Source organism: Harpia harpyja, chromosome Z (genome assembly GCF_026419915.1).
Source record: "Harpia harpyja isolate bHarHar1 chromosome Z, bHarHar1 primary haplotype, whole genome shotgun sequence".
NCBI classification, from domain to species: Eukaryota; Metazoa; Chordata; class Aves; order Accipitriformes; family Accipitridae; genus Harpia; species Harpia harpyja.
In genome coordinates this window covers 8,093,029-8,105,706 of record NC_068969.1, presented here as the reverse complement: position 1 = coordinate 8,105,706, position 12,678 = coordinate 8,093,029, and the positions used below count along the sequence as shown (strand labels likewise).

Here is a 12,678-nt window from a genome sequence, read left to right as displayed (position 1 = left end):
ATTTACACAGAGTTCTCTAGCCAGATACTTGTACTGGAATTTTTTTCCTGCAGCAAAATGCTCTTCTGCTGGCTGAGTCCTGCTGGGTGCTGAGCATTCATGCTCTGGTTTGATAAAGAAGGGCTGGCATGGTCTGCCAGATCTTTCTCTAAACAGCAGTCTTCCACGTGCTTTCCTACACTGAGATGTGAATGATTAGCATGGATTTCACAGGGCCTGTAAGAATCTGTAAGGTCCACAGTATAATATGATTAGAGATGCCAGTAGGACTATTCACAGCAATGCGAGAGTCCCGGCCCCACCAAAAAGTGTTGCAATAGGCAGCAAAAGAGCTGGAATTTCATCACTGCTGTTTGCAGAATAAGGCTCTGAGTTTATCCCCTCTTTTACTAGAGTCAGAGGGCTTCAACAGGCCCTCTTCCTCGCTCAAGACTGTTATTCTCTTGATAGTTGTCCTCCCAGTTCCCTAGCGGCAACTGCACAGTGTCCATGTTCAAGCATGGCAGCACAGTCCAGCTGCCTGCCTTCACCACCCATGTGTGGGTAAGAAACCAATACCTGTGTCATCTTCAGCTTATTTTCCCATGTGTTCATCCTTTCCTCAAAAGGTTTCTTGAATGGTGAGAAGGACATACTCTGAATCATGACAATATGATCGTCTAGGAGTTGAGAAGCTTCATCGGTGTTTTTCAGAATAAAGGTATCTGTGTCTTTGTAAAGCATCACAGTAAATACAACAGAGTTCCATTCACTCTCCATCTTGTTGAGTGCCTGGAATGGAGGGACAAGCAATTTAATTTTCAGATACAACCTGTGCAACGGTTATCCCAGCTTCTACAACTCTCTTAATGCCCCTCTCTAGCAAGTGACAGATTTTTGCTCTTGGATTCCACTGGAAACTGCAGCTATATATTTAATGCAGACACACTAAGCAACAGCACGTTTCCTCTGCACTGCCCATGGACTCAACACCTCAACGCTGTCCTGAAAGGAGCACCTTGAGAGGAAAAAAGGGCAATTTCATCTCCAGGCCCATTTATGCTACTAGATGCACTGAGGCTGCCAACAAAGTGCCTATTAATGATTATGGTTAATGATGGCTTTGTGAAAGTGGTAGCTACCCATTGGGAACTTGCCTGAGATTTCAGAGAACAAAAGCTGCCAGAAGGTAATGACTTTCAATCAAGACCATCTTAGGTCATATCCGAACTGATGAACTGAAGCTGAAAGACTATCTAACCTATGAATCTCCAGAGCCAGCAAGTCTTCCCTGCACGTTTACTGTGTTAAAGGATTTGCCACCTCCGTTTCCAGTCGCAGCTAATCTCCCTGACATAACGTTTGAATAGCAGAAGGCAGACAATCAATTTATTTTAACTTAAACAGTCACTAATTCCACAGTGAGGTGTGAGACCCAACCAGTGGATCAGCATAACCATCACGCAGTGCTGTTATGCTACAACTGAAATTCTACACAAGGTGAAATGACTTCTAGTGTGTGAACTCAGTTCTGTGGCCATTGCTCCCTTTTCTAAGAGCAGCAGCCTTTTTACCTGTGCTGCAGAATGTGTCTGATGCTCTGGGACAATAGGAACATCACCCAAGGCAATGACTGCCTGCTCAACAGAAACCTTTTTGAGAAGCAACCAAAGACACAGCAAGTCCCTCTCTCCTTACATTCTCAATGGCGTATTCCTTGCCAGCTATCTCAGCTACTTTGGTAATGCTCTCAATATGGTCCAGCAGGTTCATGTCCAAGCAGCGACCAACTGTCAGACTGGGTTCTAGCTTGATATTGATGTTAATATCTTCCGACAGCATCTCCCAGTGCCGGTTTCTCATACCAGGATTGTGCAGCCCTTGAATTAAGGGGACGTATAGTCTGAATTCTTCAATCTTGTCTCGAAACTCCATTGCCACACCCTGGCAGGCTTTCAGGGAGAAAAACAGAACATCAACAACAACAGTGTGTGAGGAAGTTGCCTTAAGGAACTTCCTAGAAGTTGTCTAAAGCCTGATGTGCTTGTAGACACATGGTATGGGATAGGTAAGCAGCAGGAGAGAGCACTGGAAAATGCAGGTTGAAGTAATGAGGACACAAAGGCTCTCTCTACATGGCTACTAAGCAAGGATTCAAGCCCACTCCCAGAAGCAGACCTGCCTATTAGCCAAAAGTCTGTTACAGGCAAGTCCATGCTAAGAGAAGTGTGCCTTAGCCTAGAGCTCACCGGAAGATGAGAAGCAAACAAATTTAATTCCTTAATATGGGCCCAAGCATGATGAAGTCCCATCTGCCAATAGATATTTTAGAAGCTCTGGTCATCATTCCAAGATCTTCACTTCCTTAACACGATTGGGTTGCAAGTTATCTCACACCCCAGCTCAGGCCATCCTAAATAGAAGATGGACACTATACATAGAAGCTAGAAGTAGGCGAGGATCACAGCCAGCTATGGAAATGGAGAAAGCAAATGGACAGGCAAAGAACACGGGACTTGCTTCCTTTCCAAAATTTGGCTACAGCATGTGCCTCCTTTTATTGCACCCTGCATGGTCGCACTGCACACTCACAGCAAGGATGTGACCACCTCACACTCCCTGCTGGGTGGTATGCAGAGACGAGGCAGACTCAAGGACGAAGCATATATTTTACCAGGTGCCAGGGAATATTGCAATGAATATGAGCAGGTATTCTTAGTATTTCTGTTTACCATAATGATTCATAGTTACTCACGCATCCACTCATCACCTCCTCCATTGGGGCTGATTCATGGCATTGTTTAAGAGTGAGTTCAAGTTAAAAAGGATGAATCAAAAATCTCCCACTGCAAAATATATTTCAATCTAAGCCATCTGGCAGGAGATTTTAGAATTAGCTCTAAAGAATGACCAACGCATCTCTGAGAATCATGGAACGGGAAGTTAAGCTACAACTGAAGTCTCAATTCCAGCTTTACTAGGAGCCATCATTAAAAGACGTTCATGTGAATTGCAAGGGCTGGATGCGATCATCTAAACTTCATACACATTCAGGCAGGAAGGAAAATGGTTATTACATTCCATGATCATTTCCAGATTTTGCAATTTCATTTTATTCATAACAAAATCAAGATCTCTTCTGGCTTTCCATTAAATTCATTGGCCAACAGAGAAAATAAGATTGGCCAAGAAAACAGCACCTGGAAGACCCAGATTCAGGTTCCTTTGCTGCCTGACTTGCGTAAGGGCTTAAACCCACATGTCTAGCCACTGGGCTATATAGTAACTTCTCTGTGACTAGTCTGGATTATTTTACTTTACATAAACGAGTAAATATTAATTGCGACATAAGAGGGTGGCTTTTATTTCAGTACTGTCTTGGGAATTAGGTATAAAAGGGATTTGCAGCCTGGTTGTTTCCATGCCAAACTGGTACTTCAAGCAGCAAACTAGCATCTAGATGTGAATCATCATAGTTCCAGCAAAAAAGTGGAAAATAACTTTGCTAGCATTTTCTCAGCTGGCTCTAATACACACAATATATCCATGTGACATCCTGACAATCCCTGTTCAGAGCACTCTGTGACATGCCTCACATCAAAATGCTGATATGCACCAACTTCCTCTCCCCAGACTGCTTAGCTACCTGGTGAATCCTTGAACTGCTTCACGCATCTCTGCATTGTCTTAAAAGAGTCACTGACATTCTTTTCTAGCTGCTCAGCCTCAATTTCCACGAGAGGATCATTCATCCAGCTCTCATGCCATTGCATCCAGTCTGACACTGTAGTCCAGAGATCATAGTATGGCTGGAAGTCCTTAACCATCCTGGATAGCTTACTGTACTTTGGAGAGAGAGAAAAAGCAAGAATAAAGAACAGAATAAGCAACAACTGTATTCTCCTCTGGATGACAGCTTGCATGTCAAAAGGCCAAAAAAGGCACAGTTCTTTTTTGAATCTCAAGCAAGCAATGAGAAAAAGTGTACTTCAAGAGGATGTATCAGACTACCTTCTCCTGGGACCACAATATAGGATTCCAAGGGACAGCAACTAGCAGAGCTGTGCGTTACACATTCAGGCCGAAAAGCATCCAGTGGAGCTGTGCCTGCACCATGTGTCTAGCATGGAAAGCACTCTCTCCACTTGTCTCTACAAATGCTCCGCTGCAGAATGAGGAGATTTTGATGTGCAGTCCACACACAATCAGTGAAAACACACACTGCGCATCATATTGAAACTTGGCTCCTTACAGTAAAGGAGAAGTAACCACAGACTAAGTAGGAAAGGATCACATGAACTCCACTTCTACTCTGCAGCCAGACTAGGCTAGACATTGATGACAATGATGCATTGGCAGCTGAACATCTACAGGCAAAATGGGTGTTTGCAGCTGTATAAACTGTTGCCTTAGGAGAACATGCTGCCTGCACAGCACTATGCAACCACTCATTCACGTCCATATAACTGCAGTAACAGCCTTACAGAAATTGATGCATCTTAACTGCTGCTTCAAGACCTTCCCCATCCAATTCCTCCTCATTAACATCACTCAGATCTGAATGTGGGCACCCAAAGTCTCTCACAGAAGTGGCAATATCAGGCCCATGAGCAGCCTTCCACGTTCGCCTGGGATCAGCTCTTCTGCACCACAGTGGAGTGATGGAGCAGTGTGGTCATTCTACAGGACCGCAGAGCAGTTAATCAGATAAACCTAAAGAGCATGAAGGATTCCTTCCTGAGGAACTGTGTCTCATTATTTGCTCTACCTACCACCTAGAAGGCCCAACAAAGATTAGAGTCCTGTAGGTACAGGACCTGACACTTACATTAGTAACTTTCATCCCAAAGATTCTTTCCCTGTTGTTGTAGAGAATTGCCAAATTCTGAAGCTCCTTCAGCTGCTTCCTGACCTCCCTTGCTTTGTTAGCCAGCTCATGAGCTTGGTTAATGTCCACCTGGATGGAAAATCCACCTACAGTCAGCTGGAAAAGAAAAGGCAGGCATGAGATGTGGCTCTAAAGCTGAGTGCTGCCTCTGGAGATCTCAGCTTCCCGTTGTGCTCTTTGTTACACTCAAAGGCAAGATTTTTATGCTCACAATTTCACCTCCCCCAATCCAATTCCACTTCTGTTTAGACCACAATGAAAGTGGTGAGGAGAAGCAATAACCACTGGTCAGGTGGTTGAAAGTGCAAATGTGATGACCAGCTGCTTTTCGTCTTTGTGACAACAGTTAATCCCTGAGAAGTAGGAGCAATAAGACTGTGCCCAAATTTCTTGCTACTGAATTTATACTGTTTGTTAGCTACAGAATCAGTGAAGTGAAAATGATAGCTCTACAAGGTCACTCAGTTTGTTTCCATGAATTGTTTAGCAACACACATCTAGAGCTTCTCTAATAACTTTTTGGTTTTGTTGGGTTTGTTTGGGTTGGTTGGTTTGGGTTGGTTGGTTTGGGTTGGTTGGTTTGTTGTTGTTGGTTTTTTAATCCAGTGTTGGGGTATTACCATTTTCGGAGTCTATTTCCAAGATAATCTAAGTCACTGATTACAGCCTTTCCAAGATGGCATTTTTTTTCTGTATTTAGGAGTCTCTGGTGAAAAATAAAATTCAGACTGTTTCAGCAGAAACCAGAGGTATCTCAGATTCAAAACTCTGCTGCTGTTTCAGGGTCTTTCACATGAAATGAGTTCCATGACTGAATGCTGTATTTTTCCCCCTTGATGGCAATACATCATGGGAGATGCTCTGCAGGGAACTGAGTACACAAGAAAGAAAAAGGAGGTGCATGGGTTGCCCGAGCACCAAGAATCAGAATTTTGTATCTCAATGAACACTTTCCCAGTGAAAAATCAGTATTTCTGCAAAAAGTACTGTCCTTCACACAAAAATGAAACTCTTAATCAAAAGCCCAACTTCCAATAAAAAAAACGGGTGGGGGGGTGGTGGTGGTAGTTTTTAGTCCAACAATACATTGACCTAAAAACTCATCTGACTAAAATATCTTCTGAAAGTTTCCCACCTAGTTGACCACAAGAGCTTCAAGGCCCCCTTCTCTGGACAGTTTATTGTCAGTGGCTTAATACCTGCATCTCTTCCAGTTTGTCTTGAAAGCCATTCTGATCCATGACCTGGATTTTGCGAAATTTGTCTTCATCATCCAGGTGCTGGAGTCGAATGGACTCAGCTTGCATAGTTATTTTCAGTGGCCAGTAACTTGCAGCCCACCTGCACTCACATGATACAACAAACAACAACAACAACAACAAAAAAGAAAGGAGAGAGAGAAGCTTTCTGAGCAAATGTTTGAAATGCTGAAAATAACAGAATGAGAAAGCCAACTCCCACTAAACAAGGAAACTTTACAACAGAAATACACGTGGTTTCAACAAAACATTTTTTTTTCAGCTTTTCTTGTTGATATGCAGTCCTTGTGACTAGGCTATTCAAATGGAGAGGGCTGGGGAGAAGTGGAGGGCCTTTTTAAAAGGAACAAATCCAGTACATTGCTGAAAAGCTAGGAGACAGCAAAATAACAGTTGGCATCCAGAGGGAACGTCTGTCTTTGAATGTATTCACAAGGAACTGAAAAAAATGGGGTCAGAGTCTTGGCTTGTGGCTTTTCAGGGCTACTGAAAAAGCCAGTCTTCTGTTAAGATGGGCAGTGAGGGGCCAGGGTAACCCAGATACAGTGAAGCCTTGGATAGCAAGGCTTCTGCAGAATGCCCTGGGGAGTGCAATGCAGATAGATACAGGAAAGGCTGCACAAAGTGGCTGCTCATGCCAGGGCAGGTTTCTTGGTTCTTGCTCAGCTGTAGCCCACCCATTCCTCCATTTGGACTTTTTAGCTTGTGTGAAATGCCAGATGCAAGCTCTGCAGCATTACGCTCAAGGTCACACCCCTCCCAGCGCCTGGGGATGGAGCAATGTCCTACTAGTTCTGCATGTGTCAGGTCTGGCCAGTGGGCATACAGCTATATCTGTGCTAAGCTGTCCTAGAGCTGAGCTGCTTTCCTGCAGCTCCTGTGGGTTTTTTGCACTGTGCATCCCATGTTTCTAGTTTCAGGAGCACTCTGCAGAGACCCACTCAGGTTGCAGGCACACTGGACGAAGTCCATGTCATACGAGAGGTGCTTCCAGGGCTGAGCGGACTTTAGAAGCTGTGTAGCTGTGTTTGTGAGCTGACTCTGCTACTGGGGCATAGTCAGGCCCCAATCTGAATAACATAGCCAAAGATAAAACTAAGAGGAGACTGCATGGAAAAGAAATGCAGTAATAATACATAGTTCATGTTCCTTCCTACTCCTATGAAAACCCTGGGAGTGTTCCTACCTTGGAAGTGTTCATTCAGTTTCAGACACAGACTAAACTGTGCACTTTGAGACTTTGCAAATGTCTCAAAAAAAAAAAAAACCCCAAGAGAAAAAAGCTTTAATATCTTAAACAGGTTAATAGCTATCAGTTTGCCTTGCCCCAGGCCAGAAGGCAGCATGAACCCACACTTCTTCTCTATAAACTTCATTTCAAGAACTCAGTGCTCATATAGCCTGAGAGGCACTTAAAAGTTCTGCTGGAGCCCTTGATAGACACATAGCCCCTGAAGCCCTGAGAACAGTAATTGCAGCAAAGTGTCCCACTTGGACAGTGGGAGAAATGCCTTGTGCTCACTTGTCATTGAAATCTTCTTCAGCAAGATTGTAAAGGAATTCCTCCATGACCTTGTAATCTTCCGTGACTTCATGAATCAGTTCCTGCACAGGGTGAGAGAAAGAGACAAAAAAATAGACATCTCTAGACCATACTGATTCCAACTCTCTGGTGTATACCTCATTTTCATGAGGTGCCTTTGAAGGGCCTTAATCACACAAGCTTAATGTGATGTAGGCTGCTTCTCTGCTGTATGAACAGTTGGAATGGATTTACAACCCCTTGTTCTGTGAACGATCACGCCATCATCGCCCTCTGTTCTATAAGAATGAAAAGAAGTGTGACCTAGTGGATAAAGTGCCGGCCAGAAATTGAGTGGTTTGGGTTATCCTCCAGATTCTTTCCTTGGCATGGACAAGTCAGCTTACAGCTTGATGCCTTTGTTCCCCATTTGTTCAGCTGGGAGAAGACCTACACTTCAGATAACTTTGAAATAACTCAGCACTAGAATGTCCTATTTGAAGAAATATGTTAACAGCAATATGAGCATTTGATAGCAGAAATATTTTCTTGAATGCATTCATTTTTAGAAGACAGCTATTCAGTACACAAATGCAGAATGGATCATGAAGGTAGCAAAAAGCATACATAAGTCTTTTAGATTTTTAGCTGCTCTCTTGTTTTGCATAGATATTTAAATTCATGATATGTGTATTTAAAAATACAAATCTTAGGAATTACAAAAATACAAACCCAAGAATCTTATGGCATTATGCGAAGACATCCAAGCAAAAAAAATGGAGTTCTGCTGAGACACCACACACTGCATTGACAAATTTCCTCCTCCCTTCCTTTGGTGTCCCCTGTCCATAAGGAGAGCATGCCCTACCTCCTGCACAGCCAGTTGCTCAGGGACTCCCTTCATCCACTCCCGCAGCTCAGCCAGCTCCTCGATACTGTTTGGTTTCTCATGCATTTTGCAGCTGACCGCTTTATATGCATCACAGATCTGCAGGACACAGCAGAGAAAAGACCATCAAAAAGTCATTAACTGCTAATGGGCAAACTCGAAAATCTGCCATGATCCACCCACTTCCCATTCTGAAGGTGGTCTAAAGTGATGAGGACACAGTCATGTTCCATCTTTTTCTTTCCACAGTCTTTCTCCATCCATCTCATTTGAGCTTAAATGGAATGAGACTGCCAAAAAAAGAGGAAGAGGAACCACAGGTATGTAGTTGAAATGATGACAGTAACAGATTTAGACAACCCTCTGGCAGATGCAATTGTCTGTATTCCAGTTATCTTCAGAGCGAGCAGAAGGACCTTCCAGTTGTCTACCAGGCAGATCTTTTCAATCCACCAACACGTTTTTATAAGATGGCAGGGTCTTGAAGAATTTAGTCTCAAGAGATACAACTTTCAGGCACATAACTTATTAAGTATATTTAATATTTGATTTAGTTGACTCTGCATGTCTCCCCTGTAGTCGTTTTTTAAATAATCACTCTGATACAATCTTTAAAATGTCCTCATTAATGTGGCCTCAGTTGCTGTCTTTTGGCCATTTCACTAACACAGTGACTTCAAAAGCAGAAGGACAAGACAAGACACTGACAGATAACCTATTGAACCAGGTAACTTACATTCTCCACCTGCAAATGGAGGTTTTTAGCCAGTATGTCCAACGTTGAAGTGGCAAGCCTGTTGTATTTTTTGGACAGATTTTGCTTAACATTGTCTATACGGACGTGGAAGGGGCCAATGACAATAGAACTAGGTAGAGTGTTGTCCAGGTTCTCCTCTTCAGACAAGTGCATGTTTACTATACTCATCACCTCCTGGGCAGATGGACATTGCTCTTTGTAGTCTCTGTAAATAAAAACACCACTAAAAAAAGGTAACGTAGACCTTAAGATTATTTGAGCATCCAGGCTGTTCGTAGGATGTCCAGATGCGTCCGCCCAAAGGATCAAGACATTAAATTAATAATGAGTATGTTTACTGTTATTAAAACATGCATCTATTCAAATGTATACAACCTTCTGCAGGCACAGACTGAGAAGGTACCAATGCCTTCTAGACCTTACAACCAAAGATACGGCTACATAGGAAGTGGGGAGTGTTTATATCAGTCATGTACATGAGGGCTAGCTTTAACTGAGCATGGGAAGCTGTAGTAGCAAAGACATCCCATGTAAAGTCCATCTGTTTGGGTGACCAGCCTGCACTGAAGGCTCTGCTTCAGTGTCTTCACTGCTACAGTTACCAATGCCAAGCAGAGGAAACCAGGCTGCCTATGCCCACCTGCACTGCAGCTACACCCACGTAGCAGTGTAGACAGTCCCTCAGTTTCAGAAGATGTGTATATGAGAAGACACGGAACTTGTATGTAGCTAAGGAACGTTACTGGGAAGCAAGGGAAGGGACAGACTCAAATCTACAATGGATTTTAGAGCATAATAGGTGTGGAGTGGAATAAAAGCACAAAATATTTTAGCTGCAGAAAAGGAGTTGAAGAAAGAGATGAAAGAGGTAATAAGGCAAGAGGAGAGGGAGAGACAAAATGAAAGCACTGGTGTAAACAGGGCAAGATCAGGAGGCACGTTGGGGGAGGGCAGGCACTTCAGTGTCTTCTAGGAAGAGACGGGATTTTGTCAGATGGGATTTGTAAATTGATTAAGCTGGAATAACAAAAGAGAAAAAGGGCTTCAGTCCCACTGTTTGGATAAAACGTGAGGCCTAAAACCAAGACCATTAAAGTAACAGAGGCTAAAGGACAGCATAGGTGCAAAGAGTTTTGGCAGTGAAAACAACGAGGCTGAAACAAAAGAAAACATTACTTTCTACAGAATGTTATCAGCTTGAACAGACGCTATTTGAAGGAGGTCAGAGTCAAGTATGCTAACTGGATTTTCAAACAGGATGAGTCATTTTTAGGGCCATTAATATCTCCAATTACACTTACAAACATGACAGGAATGAGACTGCTGTCAGAGGCAGGAAGAAATTCTCACTGCCACCACCAATGTCCTCTAAAAGCATGGACCATTGCCCATGGCTGCCTCTGATGGATGCCTGATCTCACATCTGAGGCACATCACACACATCTGTGGTCTCAGAACAGGTCCCACATTCTCATGCACATCCACACAACAGCTTCTGAAAAGGCTTGCCATTTGGGTTAGAGGTGCCTTTATCAGAAACCACTTACCTTAGGAAGTACTGGATGTTGTTATTTAGTTCTAGGAACTTCTCGTATCTCTTGGCATAGGCCTGGAGAGGGATCAGTGCCTTTTGAATGGCAGACCGCATAGCCTCACGTAGTTCTTCCACTTCTGGTTCATGCAAGCCCACTGACTCCAGCAAGGGTGTGCCTGTGATAAGTATGTTCTCCAACACATACTGGAAAAGGAAGGAGAGAGGTCTTTCAGGACTAGCAGAGCTAACCATGCATCCTCAGGAGAGGGGTGAGACAATCACTAGTGGCACCTTTGGGAAGTCATGCAGCCCATCCTTCTACATTGTGTCAGGAATTGTTTTATCAGTTTTATGTTGCCCCCCAAAGAAGGGTAATCTAGGGAGATATATCTTTCACAGTAAGAGGCAGAAGGATGCATATGCAGAAGAGATCTGCACCAGACTGACAGCACTGGAAAAGGTGCTATTTCCTTTATGGAAAGCTTTTACCAGCTGCCATGCACTTAGGGCAACCAGGCTACTTAGGACATGTCTCCACAGAACCTGCAGCACCAAAGCAGAGATAGCAACCAGAGGAAATAGCTACAGGGTTGGGGAGCTTGAAGAAATCCTGTCAGCATAGAACTGCATTAGCATAGTGCTGTGCCCAAATTAATTTAACTGGATTCCCAGCTACCTACTTCTGCAACTCTCTCCCTCAGTACAAGCTCAGGGGTGTCCATGTCAAGCTGCAACGCACTGAGACTTGCACAGCTATATCACTGTTGATGCAAAAGAGTTCACCTTGTCCAGCTGTGGGACAGTGTGAGTCACCACGATTCCCTTGTCGAACAGAGAAATGAGGGACTTCTCAAAGCTCTCCACAGGGGGGCTGAAGTGAACGCCACTGCTGTCTAGCACAAGGTCTGTTACAAAGAGTGGATTCCTTTGAGGCCTGCAGTGGGAAGAGATAAGGAAGAACAGGGATGCTTTTTGAGACAATGGCACACAACTATATTGCTCTGGTGCTGATACTAAAACGCCTACTGGACTGGAAAGAAAAGCAGAGGAGAGGAGGACTGTCCCATGCAGCTGAAGGTACGAAACACTGCATTCTGAATTTACCAGTAAAGACATTGAGAACCCTTGTCTATCAAAGGCGAAGAAGTGTCCGTTGTGACATAGCAGGATCCCCAAAAGTCATACCCTTACATTGAGAATTGGAGCTGCTTTACAGAAAAATTGCAGATGCTTTTCAAACCAGGTATTCAGCATCTCCAATATAATCCTAAAATGCGCCTTCAGGAAGTTATATTCAGTATCTCCCAATCTTGTATGTTACCAGCATGGCTCAGGATCAGCTGAAGTCAGTGTCAAGAATTCCACTGATTGCAAGGTAAAAGGCCTCATGTGAGTGGCAGGGTTTTTTCTTTTCTTCCTGTTTTCAATTTCTAAACCTTTCTTTTTAATACCATGAAGGACAGAAATCCTTAAATCAATACCAAATGGAAGAAAATTCTAGGCACTGTGACAACCCGAATTTGGTATTCCTTAGAGATCCCAGGCCAGATCCTGCTCCTGAGGTTTAATCCAAGAATGGAATTAAGCAGCCATGCCTCCTGTTATTCTTCCTGGCCTCCAGAAAAAACCTAGTAATTATTTGCTCCCTTGAGAATGCTGGAAGTGGCTAATCTTTAGAACAGTATGTCAAAGTAGCAGACCTCGGTTCTGATGGGCTGCCTCATATCACTAACAGCAACTTGAAATCCGTACTAACAGAGCAGCCAGCTTTGTGTCATTCTTCCATACCCAAGCAAATGTGTCAGGTGGAGGACTGGGGGAAACAGCTCAGCCTAAGGTTCCCATACAGT

General features: G+C 43.6%; 1 protein-coding gene across 1 annotated transcript in view; it reads right to left on the bottom strand.

The window, feature by feature from the left end:
• DNAH1 (dynein axonemal heavy chain 1) overlaps positions 1 to 12,678 on the bottom strand; it is a 72,711-nt gene that overhangs the window by 48,633 nt on the left and 11,400 nt on the right. The window contains exons 11-20 of the mRNA XM_052776703.1: positions 11,612 to 11,762; positions 10,842 to 11,032; positions 9,274 to 9,499; positions 8,517 to 8,636; positions 7,649 to 7,731; positions 6,067 to 6,208; positions 4,808 to 4,963; positions 3,626 to 3,824; positions 1,678 to 1,931; positions 559 to 771 (exon numbers count right to left, since the gene is read on the bottom strand). Of these exons, the coding sequence (XP_052632663.1) occupies positions 559 to 771; positions 1,678 to 1,931; positions 3,626 to 3,824; positions 4,808 to 4,963; positions 6,067 to 6,208; positions 7,649 to 7,731; positions 8,517 to 8,636; positions 9,274 to 9,499; positions 10,842 to 11,032; positions 11,612 to 11,762 (1,735 nt within the window). The remainder of the gene's footprint in view (positions 1 to 558; positions 772 to 1,677; positions 1,932 to 3,625; positions 3,825 to 4,807; positions 4,964 to 6,066; positions 6,209 to 7,648; positions 7,732 to 8,516; positions 8,637 to 9,273; positions 9,500 to 10,841; positions 11,033 to 11,611; positions 11,763 to 12,678) is intronic.